Genomic DNA, 16,032 nt, shown 5'->3' with positions numbered 1-16,032 from the left:
TTGTCCAGTCTCGCTTGATACAAGACTTCAGAAGCTCAGCAGTCTGTGATCATCATTGTCTGCTTCTCCTTTTCATGACTTGTCATACATTTTCAATTGGAGACAGATCTGGACTGCAGGTAGGCCAGTTTGATACATTCACTCTGTCTCTACGAAACCACGCTGTTGTATCACCTGCGGAATAAGAGCTGGCATTGTCTTGATCTAATAACCATGGACTTCCCATGAAAGGCATCATCCTGATGGCAGTATATATCTCTGTACAGTTCTAATATATGCCTCCATGTCAATAGTACCTTCGCACATATGCCAGTCACCCATGCTGTGACCAGCTCTGCTACACCCCCATACCATGACAGACCTTTGCTTTTGCTTCTGTCACTAATGAAATTCCGGATGGTCCCTTTGGTCTTTGGGACTGAGAACTCCATTTTTCCTGGAAACAAGTTGAAATTTGGACTCATCTGAGTACAGCACACATTTTCACTGTCTTTTTGACTATCTGAGCCGAGCTCTGGCCCAGAGAACCTGGCAGCATCGCTGCATAGAATTGATGTATAGCTTTCTCCTAGAGTAACAGATATTCAAGTTGCATTTCTTGATGCAGCAGCAGGATGTGGTAAATGACAGTGGTTTTCTGAAGTACTCCTGAGTCCATGTGGCTATATTTAACATCTCAGCATGACGGTTTCTTATACAATGCCATCTGAGGGTTCAAAGGTCAAGCACATTCAACTGGGGTTTCCTGCCTTGCCCTACCTGTACAGTACTGTGATTTCTCTGGATTCCCTGAATCTTTTCACAATATTATGTATGGTACTTGGTGAAAGACCTAAATTCTTTGCAATTTTGCATTGTGATTTTTTTATTTGTTTGACACTTCTGTCGTGAAATTTGGCATAAAGTGATGAGCCATGATCCAGCTTTGCTTGCAAAGACTGAGATGCTCCTTTTATACCCAAACATGATACCTTGACCTATTACCAATTCACCTGCTTACTGTGAACTGTTTAAAAACAGTTTAATGTGGATATTCTATAACCTTTTTTGGAATGTGTTGCAGTCGTCAAAAACAAAATTTGCAAAAAACATTTACGTTGGTCAGTGAAAATTTAGAAAATCTTTTCTTTGTACTGTAGCGTCTGCTTAGGATCATTGATGGTTGTTTACACTTTATGTTTTAAGAGACCCTTTTAGCCTTTTGACATTTGCATATAAATTACAGACCTGGCCCCACCGTCTACATTTATACAGTGAGGAAAATAAGTATTTGAACACCCTGCTATTTTGCAAGTTCTCCCACTTAGAAATCAGGGAGGGGTCTGAAATTGTCATCGTAGGTGCATGTCCACTGTGAGAGACATAATCTAAAAAAAAAAATCCTGAAATCACAATGTATGATTTTTTAACTATTTATTTGTATGATACAGCTGCAAATAAGTATTTGAACACCTGAGAAAATCAATGTTAATATTTGGTACAGTAGCCTTTGTCAATTACAGAGGTCAAATGTTTCCTGTAGTTTTTCACCAGGTTTGCACACACTGCAGGAGGGATTTTGGCCCACTCCTCCACACAGATCTTCTCTAGATCAGTCAGGTTTCTGGCCTGTCGCTGAGAAACACGGAGTTTGAGCTCCCTCCAAAGATTCTCTATTGGGTTTAGGTCTGGAGACTGGCTAGGCCACGCCAGAACCTTGATATGCTTCTTACAGAGCCACTCCTTGGTTATCCTGGCTGTGTGCTTCGGGTCATTGTCATGTTGGAAGACCCAGCCTCGACCCATCTTCAATGCTCTAACTGAGGAAAGGAGGTTGTTCCCCAAAATCTCGCAATACATGGCCCCGGTCATCCTGTCCTTAATACAGTGCAGTCGCCCTGTCCCATGTGCAGAAAAACACCCCAAAGCATGATGCTACCACCCCATGCTTCACAGTAGGGATGGTGTTCTTGGGATGGTACTCATCATTCTTCTTCCTCCAAACACGTTTAGTGGAATTATGACCAAAAGTTATATTTTGGTCTCATCTGACCACATGACTTTCTCCCATGACTCCTCTGGATCATCCAAATGGTCATTGGCAAACTTGAGTCGGGCCTGGACATGTGCTGGTTTAAGCAGGGGAACCTTCCGTGCCATGCATGATTTCAAACCATGACGTCTTAGTGTATTACCAACAGTAACCTTGGAAACGGTGGTCCCAGCTCTTTTCAGGTCATTGACCAGCTCCTCCCGTGTAGTTCTGGGCTGATTTCTCACCTTTCTTAGGATCATTGAGACCCCACGAGGTGAGATCTTGCATGGAGCCCCAGTCCGAGGGAGATTGACAGTCATGTTTAGCTTCTTCCATTTTCTAATGATTGCTCCAACAGTGGACCTTTTTCACCAAGCTGCTTGGCAATTTCCCGTAGCCCTTTCCAGCCTTGTGGAGGTGTACAATTTTGTCTCTAGTGTCTTTGGACAGCTCTTTGGTCTTGGCCATGTTAGTAGTTGGATTCTTACTGATTGTATGGGGTGGACAGGTGTCTTTATGCAGCTAACGACCTCAAACAGGTGCATCTAATTTAGGATAATAAATGGAGTGGAGGTGGACATTTTAAAGGCAGACTAACAGGTCTTTGAGGGTCAGAATTCTAGCTGATAGACAGGTGTTCAAATACTTATTTGCAGCTGTATCATACAAATAAATAGTTAAAAATCATACATTGTGATTTCTGGATTTTTTTTAGATTATGTCTCTCACAGTGGACATGCACCTACGATGACAATTTCAGACCCCTCCATGATTTCTAAGTGGGAGAACTTGCAAAATAGCAGGGTGTTCAAATACTTATTTTCCTCACTGTATGGGTGCTAAATTTAAATGGTTTTACCACTATCAACTAGAGACTAAACAGATCAGCTCTCTCTGGTCTCCCCATCAAACTTCAAACACATTCCAAAGAGGAGTAAATGACCCCCCCGTGCCAGGCACCAACGGCCTGACTAGACCAATGGACTACCTCCACGATTACAATGTACATAACACACACACATAGAGACATTTTCTTTATTTAGACTATAATTAATCAGTTACAAATGTATCTGGTACATGCATGTGTTGTTTGTATGCTTCCTTATTATATTAGCCTAGTTACCACTCGTTATTTGTATTAGTTAAGCTCTAAACGCTCTGTGATGTGGTTCAAGGGTGGAAGGAAAAAGACAGGGTCGGCGTGACTGGGACTCGTAGGCTTTTTAATTTGGTGCTCTTTCACACAACAAAACAAGGCGGGGCACTCACTGCGCTCCCAAACGTTTCAACAAATAACTCAGAATATCAGATCTGCGTATCTTCTTTTCCTCTAGCACCAGTCTCTCTGTCCACCTCGAGTTCCCAGTCCTTCTCTCCCTCCAGCCTCCCGTTCTGGTGGCTTTATCCGGTCCCTCCATGCCAATTACTGAAACAAGAAACAGGTGTTATCAATTGCACTTGACCCACTTATGCACCGCTCGTCTCCTTTCTCTCTCTCCCGCTGCAGACCTCGCTGAACCACGCCCCTCCCCCGCCACACGCTCATATTCAGGTGTATGAATATATCTCTGGTTTAATATCTTCTAGATGTTTCTTTCTTGGTGTCAAAATGATCTGCTCTTTATTCCTCAAACAATGATGTACACTATGTGATCGTGAAATGCATCATACTAGTTTTACTGTACTGTGGGCAAAACTACACCGATTCTTCAGACCAGTCATAAAACATGCAAATGAGGTGTCAAGTGGGACAAAGAAACACTTTCCCGCTGAAACTATGCGCCTTGTTATTGGTCAAACTAACCAAAATGGGTGTTACAGGAAAACCAGATAAAACTTCTCCCACACCCAAAAGGGGTTCTTCTCTTTACTTTCGGTTCCCGGGAGACACACATATCACCTTAGAAATCTCGTGACTCCCCTTCCTGGGGAGTCCGATCTTCTGGCAGTTTTAAGTTCAGTAACTTTGTCGATTCACTTCGGACCAATCAACCCATGGCTGGAATGACGAAGTTTCCACTCCTAAAAGAATTCATCAGGAATCTATGCATTATACACGCACCAGGACACTTTACTCAGCACCAACCAAACCAATGCAATTAACTGCTTGTTAACTGTTTAGATGCGCTTCTAGGCTTCGGCCCTTTTAATTAAGGTGATGTGATTCTCTGATGGTTGCTCACAGAATGAGGTCACTTTAACGTTCCGGTTTTGTTACATGCTCTGTGAGCAATGTATCAGTAAGGAAATTATTTGTCGTGGCCAGAGAATCAATAGACGATTAAAACTGTCCATACTGCGGACGAACAAATCATTTTATTGTACTATCAATGCTACAGTTAATTCCTGAAGATGAATATAATTGATAATAACCCATTATGATTAATTATGTTCATCTGACATTGAGCTAATTTGCTACAGTACCTTTGCCAATTAAATAAAAGTTAAAGAGAATTAACAAATCACAGATTCTTGATTTTATTGAATTTTACAAAACGTCCCAACTTCTCTGGAATTGGGGTTGTAAAATACAAATAATTAGCATTAACTGTACTTTATTTCCCACAAATATGAGGATTACATGTCCCCTTTTGTCACTACCGAAACAATGAGGATGTGTGTTGGTCGTGACTGTTTTGGTAATGACAATTTTAGATACTTTGAACCTAGCTCAAAGATGCTAATCAGCACATGGTTAGGTAGCACAGTTCTGAACAGAGGTAGACATATAAAAACTAAATGTTATGGAATAACTCCCAAAAAAAGTGTGCTTATTTGCAGAATAAAAATATGTTCTGTAGTGACGTTCCTTAAAGTTACACACAGATTGTTCAGAATTTTGAACACATTCACCTCAAAATGATGGGGCCTGTCTACTCACCATGTAGCTATGCGAGAGAGGGCTACAGGAATATTTCCTGATCATAAATGTAGGGGTATAGTTAAATCTTCAATGGACTAAAAGTTTCATAATTTACAAATAAAATATAAAATAAATATGTTTTTGGAACTTTTTTAAATAATTGAAAAGATCATTTTAAAAACAACAGTGGAAAAAAAAAACAAATTCAATATTATTTTCACACTGACTCTTCACATCCTCATCCTTTGTAAGCTCTATAAATTAGGTTCTACAGAGAAAATTTGCTTTTGCAACACAGAAAACAGTGTCTTACTGGCATGTTGATAACAACCAACTAAAGTGTTTGAGGGCAGGTCGAAGTAGACATTGTTTGCGGATAAACAATGAAAACCACAAGGTGGCATTATGCTAATTTCTTACTTCCATAGTTAAAGGTGCAGTAGGAGATCTTGAAAAATGCTAAATTTAGCCTGATAGCACAGAAAGCGAATGTCCCACCCTCCCTGCAATCGCCATCCAAAGCCACACCCCTGAATGCAAACGCTCATTACTACATCAGCGGTTCCCAATTCCAGTCCTCACTAAACTTCAACAGATTTCCCCTGCTCAGGGAGTAAGGAGCAAAGAACACTGTGTAGGGAGCATGTCAATCGGAACACAGTTCATGCACGTAGCTCTCTTCTAACGAGCTGGTTATCTGATTCAGGTGTGTGTTAACTAAGCAAGACATGCAAAATATGCAGAGACGGGGGGCGCGAGGACTGGAATTGGGAACTGCTGGGCTACATCAGGTGTCATTCACCAGTGAGAAAACTTTATACTACAGTTAGTAAAAGTACCACAATACCAGGAAGGAATAGACTACATTGCAATAGCGTACATGAACGCGCTATTGCTGCAATAGCGTACGTGTCTGCAATAGCGTATGTGAACGCACTGATGACGTATCCTGTCTGCGCGAACCGGGTGCGTAGAGGTATGCAAATACATACGTTGACAGGCAGGTAGGAAAGACAATTAAAAAGCTTGGGCCGAGGGTTTTGATTGGACGAACATTTCTTGGTCCTACACCTTCCACAGAATATATAAATACAGATAAATACATTTAGACCACTTAACTTAATGATTGCTATCGGGATGTGAAGAGACTTTCAAACAGCATAACAAAAAGTGTTTCTGAACACAATCATCTATTGCACCTTTAAATTATAGAAGTGATTCTGAAATTACCGGAGGCAGTTCAGAATCAATTCTTTCTTAGGAGACTGTAAATTTAATTGTCATGCACTTTGATCTTTAAAACGTTGCTTTCCTTCTAAAACCTTTCTAAAAACATTTTACGTTGTCACACAGCTATATTACACACTTTATGTAAGGTAATATTCAAAAAAGCATAATGGGGCATTTTAACTCTTATTGTAGAAAATGACACATAGTCAATCTCTGGCCAAAAGATACAGTACTAACAATGTTCATCCCCACAAAAATGGCTTTTTTGAATTCGTTATATTAAGGGTCTTACAGTTAGAACACAAATGAGAACCAAAATGAATTTATACAGATCAAAAAACAATCTGAATCTGGCATTTGCCACTTTTATTACTGAATGTAATGAAGAATTTCCAATTTCAATAATCTATTTCTTCTGAAGAATAAACTTTGTCGGATTAGTGCTCCCTGCCTCTCTATAGTATCTAAGCTTTTCTAAGCTTCAGGAAAAGGCATCTAAATTTTGCAGTCACTTTCCTTCTCTCTATTAAATATCCACATTTCAAACCATTCTCTTTTTTTCACTCTTAAATATGACTTTTGTAACATCTGTCACTCCCCTACTGTTATAAAAAATAAAAAATAAAATGAAATGTATTATGAAAGTATGAGGTGATTTTGTCAAAGCCAGATGTTATCATGGCTGAGATCAGAGGCTCTGATGATTAGGGGGAAGTCCTTTACCAATTCAGTTCTTTTCGTCCACACTTACCTCTTAATTTAGGATTTAATCTAGAGGACAATTTAGATTAATTTGTTCCACTGCTCATGTAATTTATTTACATTCCTTTAAAGGCAGGGTAAGCTGATTTGGTTCAGAAACATGTTTTGTTATGTTGGTTGTATTTTCACACACAACATCATAACAAAACATCCATTCAAAACAAACAAAACAAAACAACAGACATTTAATCAATATTTTAAAAGTCCAGTCAAAAAGGAGAGAGAGAGGGAGGGGAAAAAAAACAAGTCGTTCCTTTGTATAATCGAGTGTGTTAAAGAAAAAACCCTGCCAAGCATCAATAGTACAAGGCTTGGCCCCATTAATTCGCGCTGTTGTACATTCACAAGTCACTATTTTCAGGAGGCTATGGATCCAATATGTTTTTCCACACGCGTGCGGTGTTAACCAGTTCTGTATTATTGTCTTCTTCGCAGCTGTAAAACCAGCAAACAACATTCTCTTTTGTGTTAAGCTTATACAGAGACCAGAATCATCATTAAGAAGACACAAACTTGGGTTAGCAAAGCAATCAATTTGTAGTAAGGAGGATAAAACCAGGTTTACATGTGTCCATAGATTAATGACGATAAGACACTCCCAAAACATGAATGAATGAATGAATGATATATGGCAGTTAAAATTTGGTTGTAGTTTCATAGTTTTGTAAGGAATTATGTATGCTCCATGAATGACTTTGAAGTGAATAGGACAATGAGCCAAGTTTTTATATGTTAAGCTGAGGTTAGACCACACTCTCTGCCCGTCGACAGTTAAATTAAATGTCAGATAATTCCCTATTCCAAATAGATTTAATAGAAAGAGGTTTTGTAATGCAATCAATAATTTTATTAAATATTAAGGAAACAGATGGCCGACCAGAAGATGGTGCAATCTAATCCTGCATAGGATGAGAGGAAATGGGAGATGCCCAAGGAACTCCATACGCTTTGAGAGCAGAATGTAATTGAAGAAAGACAAAATATGCGAATTCTGATAAACAAAATTTAGTTATTAATGTCTGAAATGAACAGAGGCCTTGGTTATCATATATATCACCGCACGTGTTTATGCCTAAAGAAGACCAAGAGGGTTGGACAAACTGACAATTTCTGCATACAAAATTAAAATTGTGCCATAAAGGTGTACTGTTACAAAATTTGAAGGGTCCTCCTATCAGACTTTCAACCGTTTTCCAGATTTTAATAGAATTAGCCACAACCGGATCAAATTTGAAATCATCACCTTTTTTCCCTGTGCCAGTAAATAAAATATCTTGGAGTCTATTTGGTTTAACCTTGTCAGCTTCAGTCACTCTCCATGAAACTTTCGATTGAGGATCAACCCAATTATAAAGAGCCTTAAGTTGGAATGACCAATAATACAATTCAAAATTTGGTCCAGCCAGTCCTCCTGCGCGTATAGGATGTTGCATTGTGGTAAGTTTGATTCTGGAGCATTTATCATTCCAGATAAATTGAGAAAGTATGGAGTTGATCTCCTTAAAGTAACCTGGAGGGGGAGAAAGTGGTAGCATAGAGAAAAGAAAGTTAAATCGAGGTAACAAATTCATCTTAACTGTGGAGATTCTTCCTTGAAGAGAGACTTTAAGATTCTTCCATCTTTGAATGTCATTTTTTACCTTAACTAGAATACTATTAAAATTGTCTCTGACAATCTTATGGATGTTTTTATATATGGTAATGCCCAAATAGATGAAAGATTCCTTAATAGAAGAATTAACCTTAACATTGTTAATTGGCATTAAAGCAGATTTGCTCCAATTTATTTTGTATCCTGATAAGCTACTAAAATAATCAAATTGCTTAATTATACTAGAGACTGAAACATCAAAGTGGTCTAAATATAGAATAATATTGTCAGCGTACAATGAAATACTATGATTATGATCATGAATCTTAATTGATACTTCAGATTTCCTGATGGCTTGTGCTAAGAGTTCAAGAGATAAGCAAAACAATAAGGGGGAAAGCGGACATCCCTGCCTTGTTCCACGCTGTAAAGGGAACGGGGGGGAAATAATATTACCAGTCAAGACTGATGCTGCAGGTGAGTGGTATAATGTCTTAATCATAGAAATTAAATGTTCACCGAAGCTGAAACATTGCAGAACTGCCCACATATAGTTCCAGGGCTCGGATGAGAGTCTACAAAGTCAAGAATATGAAAGAGTCGAAGCATATTGTCAGATGCATTGCATCCCTTGATAAAACCAGTTTGGTCCTCCTTGATCAAACTATGAATTACCTTCTCTAGATTTTTAGATCACATGGGATAAGTGATATCGGTCTGTAGCTGGAACAGTCTAATGGATCTTTCCCTTTTTTAAGAAGTAATGATATCAGTGATGTTTTTTGATCTCTATGAAATACACCATGTTCAATTGCAAAATTAAATGAATTAAGCATAAGTGTCCCTACCAAATCCCAAATATGATTCAGGGGGGAAACCATCTAGACCTGGCGATTTGCCCTTTTGAAGGCTTTTTAGAGAGACATCGAGCTCCTCCAAACTTAATGGGCCTCCAAAGATTCTTTATCCACCTGTGAGATCCGAGGCAATTCCAATTTATCTAAATACTGCTTACAAATTGGTTCATCAAAATATGTTTTGGCTTTATTCAGATTTCTGTAAAAACCTTTGTGTCATTAATTGCCGCAGGGTCCGTGGTGACCTGACCATCCGATGATTTTATTGCACTAATATATGCCTTAGACTCACATTCTTTCAGCCGAAGGGTCAATAGGTGACTAGGTCTCTCTGATTCTAAATAATATTTTTGCCTAGTCCTATGTGAGATAAATTCCGCCTTTGAGTGTGAAAGTAAATCATATTCTTCTTTTAAAGAGGACAGCTGTGTAGCCTATTGCTCAGTAAAATGTTTTTGTAGGTTTTGTAATGATTGGATTTATTATCCAATTGTGTAAACTGGTGAATTTTCGCAAGAGTAGAAGAGAAAGATATACAAAATCCTCATAAAGTACACTTAGTTGTTTCCCACAGTATTTGAGGATCCACATCAGAGGGCATATTAATTTCAAGGAATTGCTTTAAATATTCTTTTAGAGAAGTAATGAAGGTCTGATTACTTAATAATGATATGTTAAAGCACCATCTAGGGGATTTGGCTTTAATATCGGGAGGAGGAATATTGCATAACACAGCAGAATGATCAGATAATAAAATTGGTAATATAGAGATATATATTTGTAAAGAATTCACTGTCTGTCTCATTCGGAACATAAATAGAGACCAATGCTAACCTATTATTATGTATCTTGCAACGGATAAAAACAAATCTACCCTCCTCATCACTTCCGAGGTGTTCAGTTGTTAAATGTAACTTCCTGTTAACAAGGATAAGCACCCCTTAGTTAAGAGCACAGGAGAAGGCTGCCAATTTATAATACTTATTCTGGAAACGTGCCACGTCAGATTGCTTTAAATGTGTCTCTTGTATCAGTGCACAGGAAATCGATTTACGGTGTAAGTATTCTAATACACGAGTACGTTTAACAGCAGAATTTAGGCAATGCACATTCAATGATAAAATATTTAGAGTATGCATGGAGTATTCATAATCCCAAAACTGTATTCAGTAAATGAAGAAAAGCAAAAGCACTCCCATTATGTAAGCAACATATAAATGTGTGTTCTAGATACCAAACCACCTAAATTAAAAATCCTTTTAGAAATAAGGTAAAATAAATAAAAGTATGAATGTCTGTTGTAAAAAATAAAAGCAACACAGAAACAGGAACAACAAACAACTATAAACAAGAAACAACTCAGACCGCACATTACCGAGAACATAGGTCTGATTGAACAACAAAAAATGGTGATGATACGTGACCAGTCCACCTCAACGCGACATGTCCCTAAAAGGCCCACAAAAATTATTGTAATTAAACCTACTCTCCATAAGACCCCTCCAAAAAAAGGGTGTTAGTCTTACCAGAGACAGTTGTGCCGGATAAATAGGAACAATATCCCAGGAGAGAAGAGAGAGAGAGAGAGAGAGAGAGAGAAGAAGAAGAAAAAAAAAAGATTTAACAAGTGTCCATGTCCACCTTGTTATTATCCTCTCCTGGGCAGCTGGAATCACCTCCATCCCGGTCATTAAGTTCTTCTCGCTGGGCCGAAGAGATGGAGATGGTGGCCGCTGTTTTCCCGTTGCTTTGTAGAGCTGCAGCATATGTCGTCTTCTGTGACAGTGAGCTGATTAAAATCCTCTGCTTTCTGAGAGTCGAACATCATCTGCTCACCTTTGTGCCGTTGTTTAATTACCACCGGATTGGTGAGAATGGGCTGGAGGCCAAGTGCTGTCATCTTCTTCAAGACTGGATTAAAGCTCTTTCTCTTGGTATTTGTGGTTGGACTAAAGTCGGAAAAAAAATAGTAGCGTGACATTGTCCTGCGTATATTTCACCGGATATATCTGCCGAGCACCCCTCAGGATCACCATTCTGTCATGCCATCTTAGTACACGGAAGATGAGAGTACGCGGCCTTTCACAGAGAGTTTTTCCTTCCGTCATACACACGATGGGCCCGGTCAATCTCGATGTTATGGCCTTTCAGTGAAGGGATCCACTTGGAAAGATTAGTTCTGAGGAAGCCAGCTTCATTGGAGCCCTCTGCCCCCTCCTGCAACCCCACCAGTCGCACGTTATTTCTCCTGCTCCTATCTTCAATGTCCGTCATCTTCTCAGTGAGTTGCTCCAGCTGATTTCTTAAGTTTGTGACTGTCCTCCTATCCTCACGTGCAGCTGCTTGAATGGAATCAACCCGGTCACGTGTCTGCTTCGCCGCGCTAGCTAGTCCCTCAAGCTCCGCTCTTAGCTCTTTAACAGAATTGTTGGTCGCTTGTATTTTCGCACGCAGGTCACGCAATGCTGGGGTCAGTGCAGAGTCTACCGCATCTCTTACTGTCGAGGCCACAACCGAATCCAAAGTACTTTGCTGCTCTTTAAGTGCTAGCTTGATACCGTTAGCGATAGCACCGTCGAGATCCTCTCTGGAGATGGTGGAATCTTTAAATTTTTTCTTTATTGGCGATTGCTAAATCTCTCTTTTCCGATTGTCTTTGACTGTTGAAGTACTCATGGTGGGTCAAATACAGAGTGGTTCGAAATTTACTGACAGGATTATACAATATTTGACAGAGTGAGCAGAGCGAAGGACTACGCGTGCATCGCTGTCGAAGGGTCACGTGATCTCCAAAAGGAGTTATTATTGTAATATTTTGCGCTTTGTACTGTAATGTTTTCTTACTGGTGAATGAGACGTGAGGAAATCTGACAGCGTTGCATTCAATCCTCCACCACCAATGCCATCTTTCATCGTGTTGCAGGTTAGTCTCTGGTCTGTCTGAGCACCTTCATGTGTTTTGGAGGAGGTGTGGCTTTGCAGCATGATTATGCAGGGAGGGTGGGGGTCTTGCTTTCAAAGCTAGCTTACTATCGCGAGCCTTTCTGAAATCACCTACCCTACCTTTAACTTTGTGAAACCTTGAAAGCCATTGCTGGGTACAGTACTTAATTGCCACGAATAGCAGTGTGTTAATCCAACAGAAAATATGCTTTAAAAATATACTGTATATCTTTAAAGCATAAAATTCTTGAAAGTGGGGGTAAGATGTTTCAAAGTGTCAAAGTGTTTTTTATATATTTTAAACCGATTTTATGTCTAAACAAATCTGTTCAGGTCTAAAAATTTGTAAAACGTACTTGTATGTTTGTGATTTATCAATGTACAACTGTGGTTTTGGTGAAAGATTATCAAAAAACATTTTTGCAATTTAAAATAATGTTTCCCAAAAAGCTGTTTTTAGCAGGTTTCTAAAATGGTTCAAGTCCTTTTTTTTTTCTTTAAACAAATAATGATGCTTTACTCTAACATGGTAGTACTCTGTGGTATATAGTGTATTTCTCCTTTCCAGTTAGACAGATTCAAAGAGCCTCCCGCATATGGACCAATGTGTGACTTGCTTTGGTCGGACCCACTGGAGGACTTTGGCAACGAGAAAAGCCAGGAACATTTCACACACAACACAGTGAGAGGCTGCTCCTATTTCTACAGGTACCAAAAGCCCATTTAAAAAAATGAAACCAGAGAACACTTTTCATAATTACATTTTTAAGATTAAACACTATGCAGTTCTATACAGAGGAATAAATTGTAAACAAAAAAAAAAATGTAATCTTGCAGTGTGTTATTTGAGCATGAGATAAATGGCTGAATTGACACTTGCCAATAGACTGGCATGTTAGATTAAAAAGATTTGGTATATTAAAGGGGACATCAGATGCCCATTGTTGGTATGATTCTTTAGGGTCTTCATGAAAAGTCTATAACATACTTGGGTTAAAATTTCTCAATGGTAGTGTAAAACAACACCCTTTTTACCTTGTCAAAAACAGCTCTGTTCACAGCAACCCATTTTGGTGCAGGTTCCTTTAAATGCTAATGAGCTACTGCTCACCCCGCCCCTCTCTTCCGTGGGGTGAGCAGTTCTCTGAGACTGTAAAAAGCCACATTCATAGTGGAACTTGCTAACTAGCACATAATTAGGAAAGGTGATTTGCAAAGATTGATTAAAATTTTTTTAAAAAAACTTATACTCACTTCTTCTGTAGGTGAAGCTGGATCACAAATGATTGATCACAAACATAAATGCATTTTGGTAGATTGGGGGCGCATTCCCTTCAAAAACAAAAGTAATCCACTGTGTCTTTAGAGGTTGGGAGTAAGTGATGATTGCTATGTTCATTATTACATCCAACAACAAAACACCTCGATCGCCTAGGAGCCATTCTTGTCTACACCTGCTCTGGCGTCGAGACAATGGCGGAATGTTTACAGTTCACTCAGGGCGGGTCAATGCTAAAACGGCAGTGTTCGTCAATAGTCATGGGAGGGGTCTGTGTCTGTGTGACGTCAATTTGCCAAAAATCTGTGAACGGCTTGATCTGAGACAGTGCTTATGATTTGTGAGGATTTTAAAAAAGTACTGGTGGATTTTTATCATTATAGGGAGTTTGTGTACACACACTGCCAACACACATTTATGTTCAGACATCATGTAAAAGTGAATTTGCATCTGTTGTCCCCTTTAAAACATTTCCTGCCTCATCTACATCTTGAAACCCTCCTTAGAATATAAATAGCATACATGGTTCTAGAAACATGCTGTCACAGTGCACACAGCAGGGAGGAACGAGGAGACGAGGATGAACTCAAAATACAGTCTTTAATAAATCCAAAACAGACAGGGCAAGACAAGGCAAGGCTGGGACCCACAGAAACACCGGGGAGTAACGAGTAGACCAGACAAAATCTAACTAAACAGGCAGGAACTGAATACACATGATAATTAGACATAATTAGACAAACGCAGCTGAACGAAATAAACTGATAAGCACACTTAACAAGGACAGGAACATGACCAAATAAGGACACAAGATGGCGGGAAACACAAGACACACGACAGAGGACTGACACATGCATACTGTAAATGAAGAAAGAGTCATTATACAGGTGCACTGTCTTGTTTGATTCGCTAGTGACTGTTACATCAAGATGATTAATGCTGTATGTTTGCTTTGCCTCAAAAAGGACATATCATGCACCTACTAGGGCTGGAAAAATAAATTGATGCATTGCAAATCTAGAAATGATTCTGCATCGATTCTGGTTTTTTTCTCGAATGCATCACGATTTTCTCTGGAATCAATTCTGAGCTTAGTTTTTTAACAGCAGATGGCACTGCATGCTTAAGAAACAGCCATAATATGCTTGCTTCCTGTTCCTTACACATTTGAAACTAAAATAATCATTCATAAAGTTCGAAAAGGTTGAAGCGAATTACACGGGTGTTCACAGTGGGCTGTGTTTAATTAATCTCATGTCATAAAAGCATTGAGGTGAAATTACATGACTCAACCGAACACACAAACACTCTTCAGTGCTCTTTTTCGTGAGCATTTGAGTGTGCTGTTAAAAACTAGATTAGAGCGCCATCTGCTGTTAACTAAAACTAAGCTCAGAATGCCATGCATTCGGAAAATCTCAGACTCAATCCACGAATCGTGATGAATTGATTTATTGTCGCAGCCCTAGCACCTGCCTGTTATAGAATGGCTGCAGAATTAAGTGAAATCAGATGATATAAGCTATTTTTGAATAGCCTAGCTAGTTTCAATAGGTCTAAATGGGACTTGGAAGCTTCATTTGACCTTTAGTTGGCGATATAAAAGATGTTGCATTAAATGTAAGTGAAGAATAGCCAGTTTATCTCTTACAACCCGAATTCCGGAAATGTTGGGACGTTTTTTAAATTTGAAAAAAATTACAACTAAAAGACTTTCAAATCACATGAGTCAATATTTTATTCACAATAGAACATAACAAATGTTTAAACTGAGAAATGTTACACTTTACATTAATTATGGCTTAATTGACATCAGGTCTGTAACATGATTAGCTATAAAAGGGATGTCTTAGAGATGCAGAGTCTCTCAGAAGTAAGGATGGGCAGAGTCTCTCCAATGTGTGAAAGAGTGCATAAAAAATTTGTGGAATACTTTAAAAACAACATTCATCAAGATCAAATTGCAAAGGCTTTACAAATCTCATCATCTACAGTGCATAACATCATCAAAAGATTCAGAGAAACTGGAGAAATCTCTGTGCGTAAGGGACAAGGCCGAAGACCTTTGTTGGATGCCCGTGGTCTTCGGGCCCTCAGATGACACTGCATCACTCATCGGCATGATTCTGTCATTGACATTACTAAATGGCCCAGGAATACTTCCAGAAACCACTGTCGGTAAACACAATCTGCTGTGCCCAGACGTCTTCAAACTGTTTTGAAAAGAAGAGGGGATGCTACACCATGGTAATCATGCCCCTGTCCCAACTATTTTGAGACCTGTAGCAGGCATCAAATTTGATATGAACTCATTTTGTGCATAAAATTGTAAAATTTCTCAGTTTAAACATTTGTTATGTTATATCTGTGTTCTATTGTGAATAAAATATTGGCTCATGTGATTTGAAATTCTTTTAGTTTTCATTTTATTTTAATTTAAAAAACGTCCCAACATTTCCAGAATTCGGGTTGTACAACTGATGCCCACACAAC

At 38.9% G+C, this 16,032-nt stretch overlaps 1 protein-coding gene across 3 annotated transcripts in view; it reads left to right on the top strand.

Moving 5' to 3' along the window:
* LOC131544242 (protein phosphatase 3 catalytic subunit alpha) overlaps positions 1-16,032 on the top strand; it is a 270,987-nt gene that overhangs the window by 173,720 nt on the left and 81,235 nt on the right. For all 3 annotated transcript variants that reach the window (XM_058782316.1, XM_058782317.1, XM_058782315.1), the window contains exon 6: positions 12,829-12,968. In XM_058782316.1, the coding sequence (XP_058638299.1) occupies positions 12,829-12,968 (140 nt within the window). The remainder of the gene's footprint in view (positions 1-12,828; positions 12,969-16,032) is intronic.

Source organism: Onychostoma macrolepis, chromosome 07 (assembly GCF_012432095.1).
Source record: "Onychostoma macrolepis isolate SWU-2019 chromosome 07, ASM1243209v1, whole genome shotgun sequence".
NCBI lineage: Eukaryota > Metazoa > Chordata > Actinopteri > Cypriniformes > Cyprinidae > Onychostoma > Onychostoma macrolepis.
The sequence above is the reverse complement of the archived record's forward strand: the minus strand, read 5'-3'. Positions and strand labels throughout refer to the sequence as shown.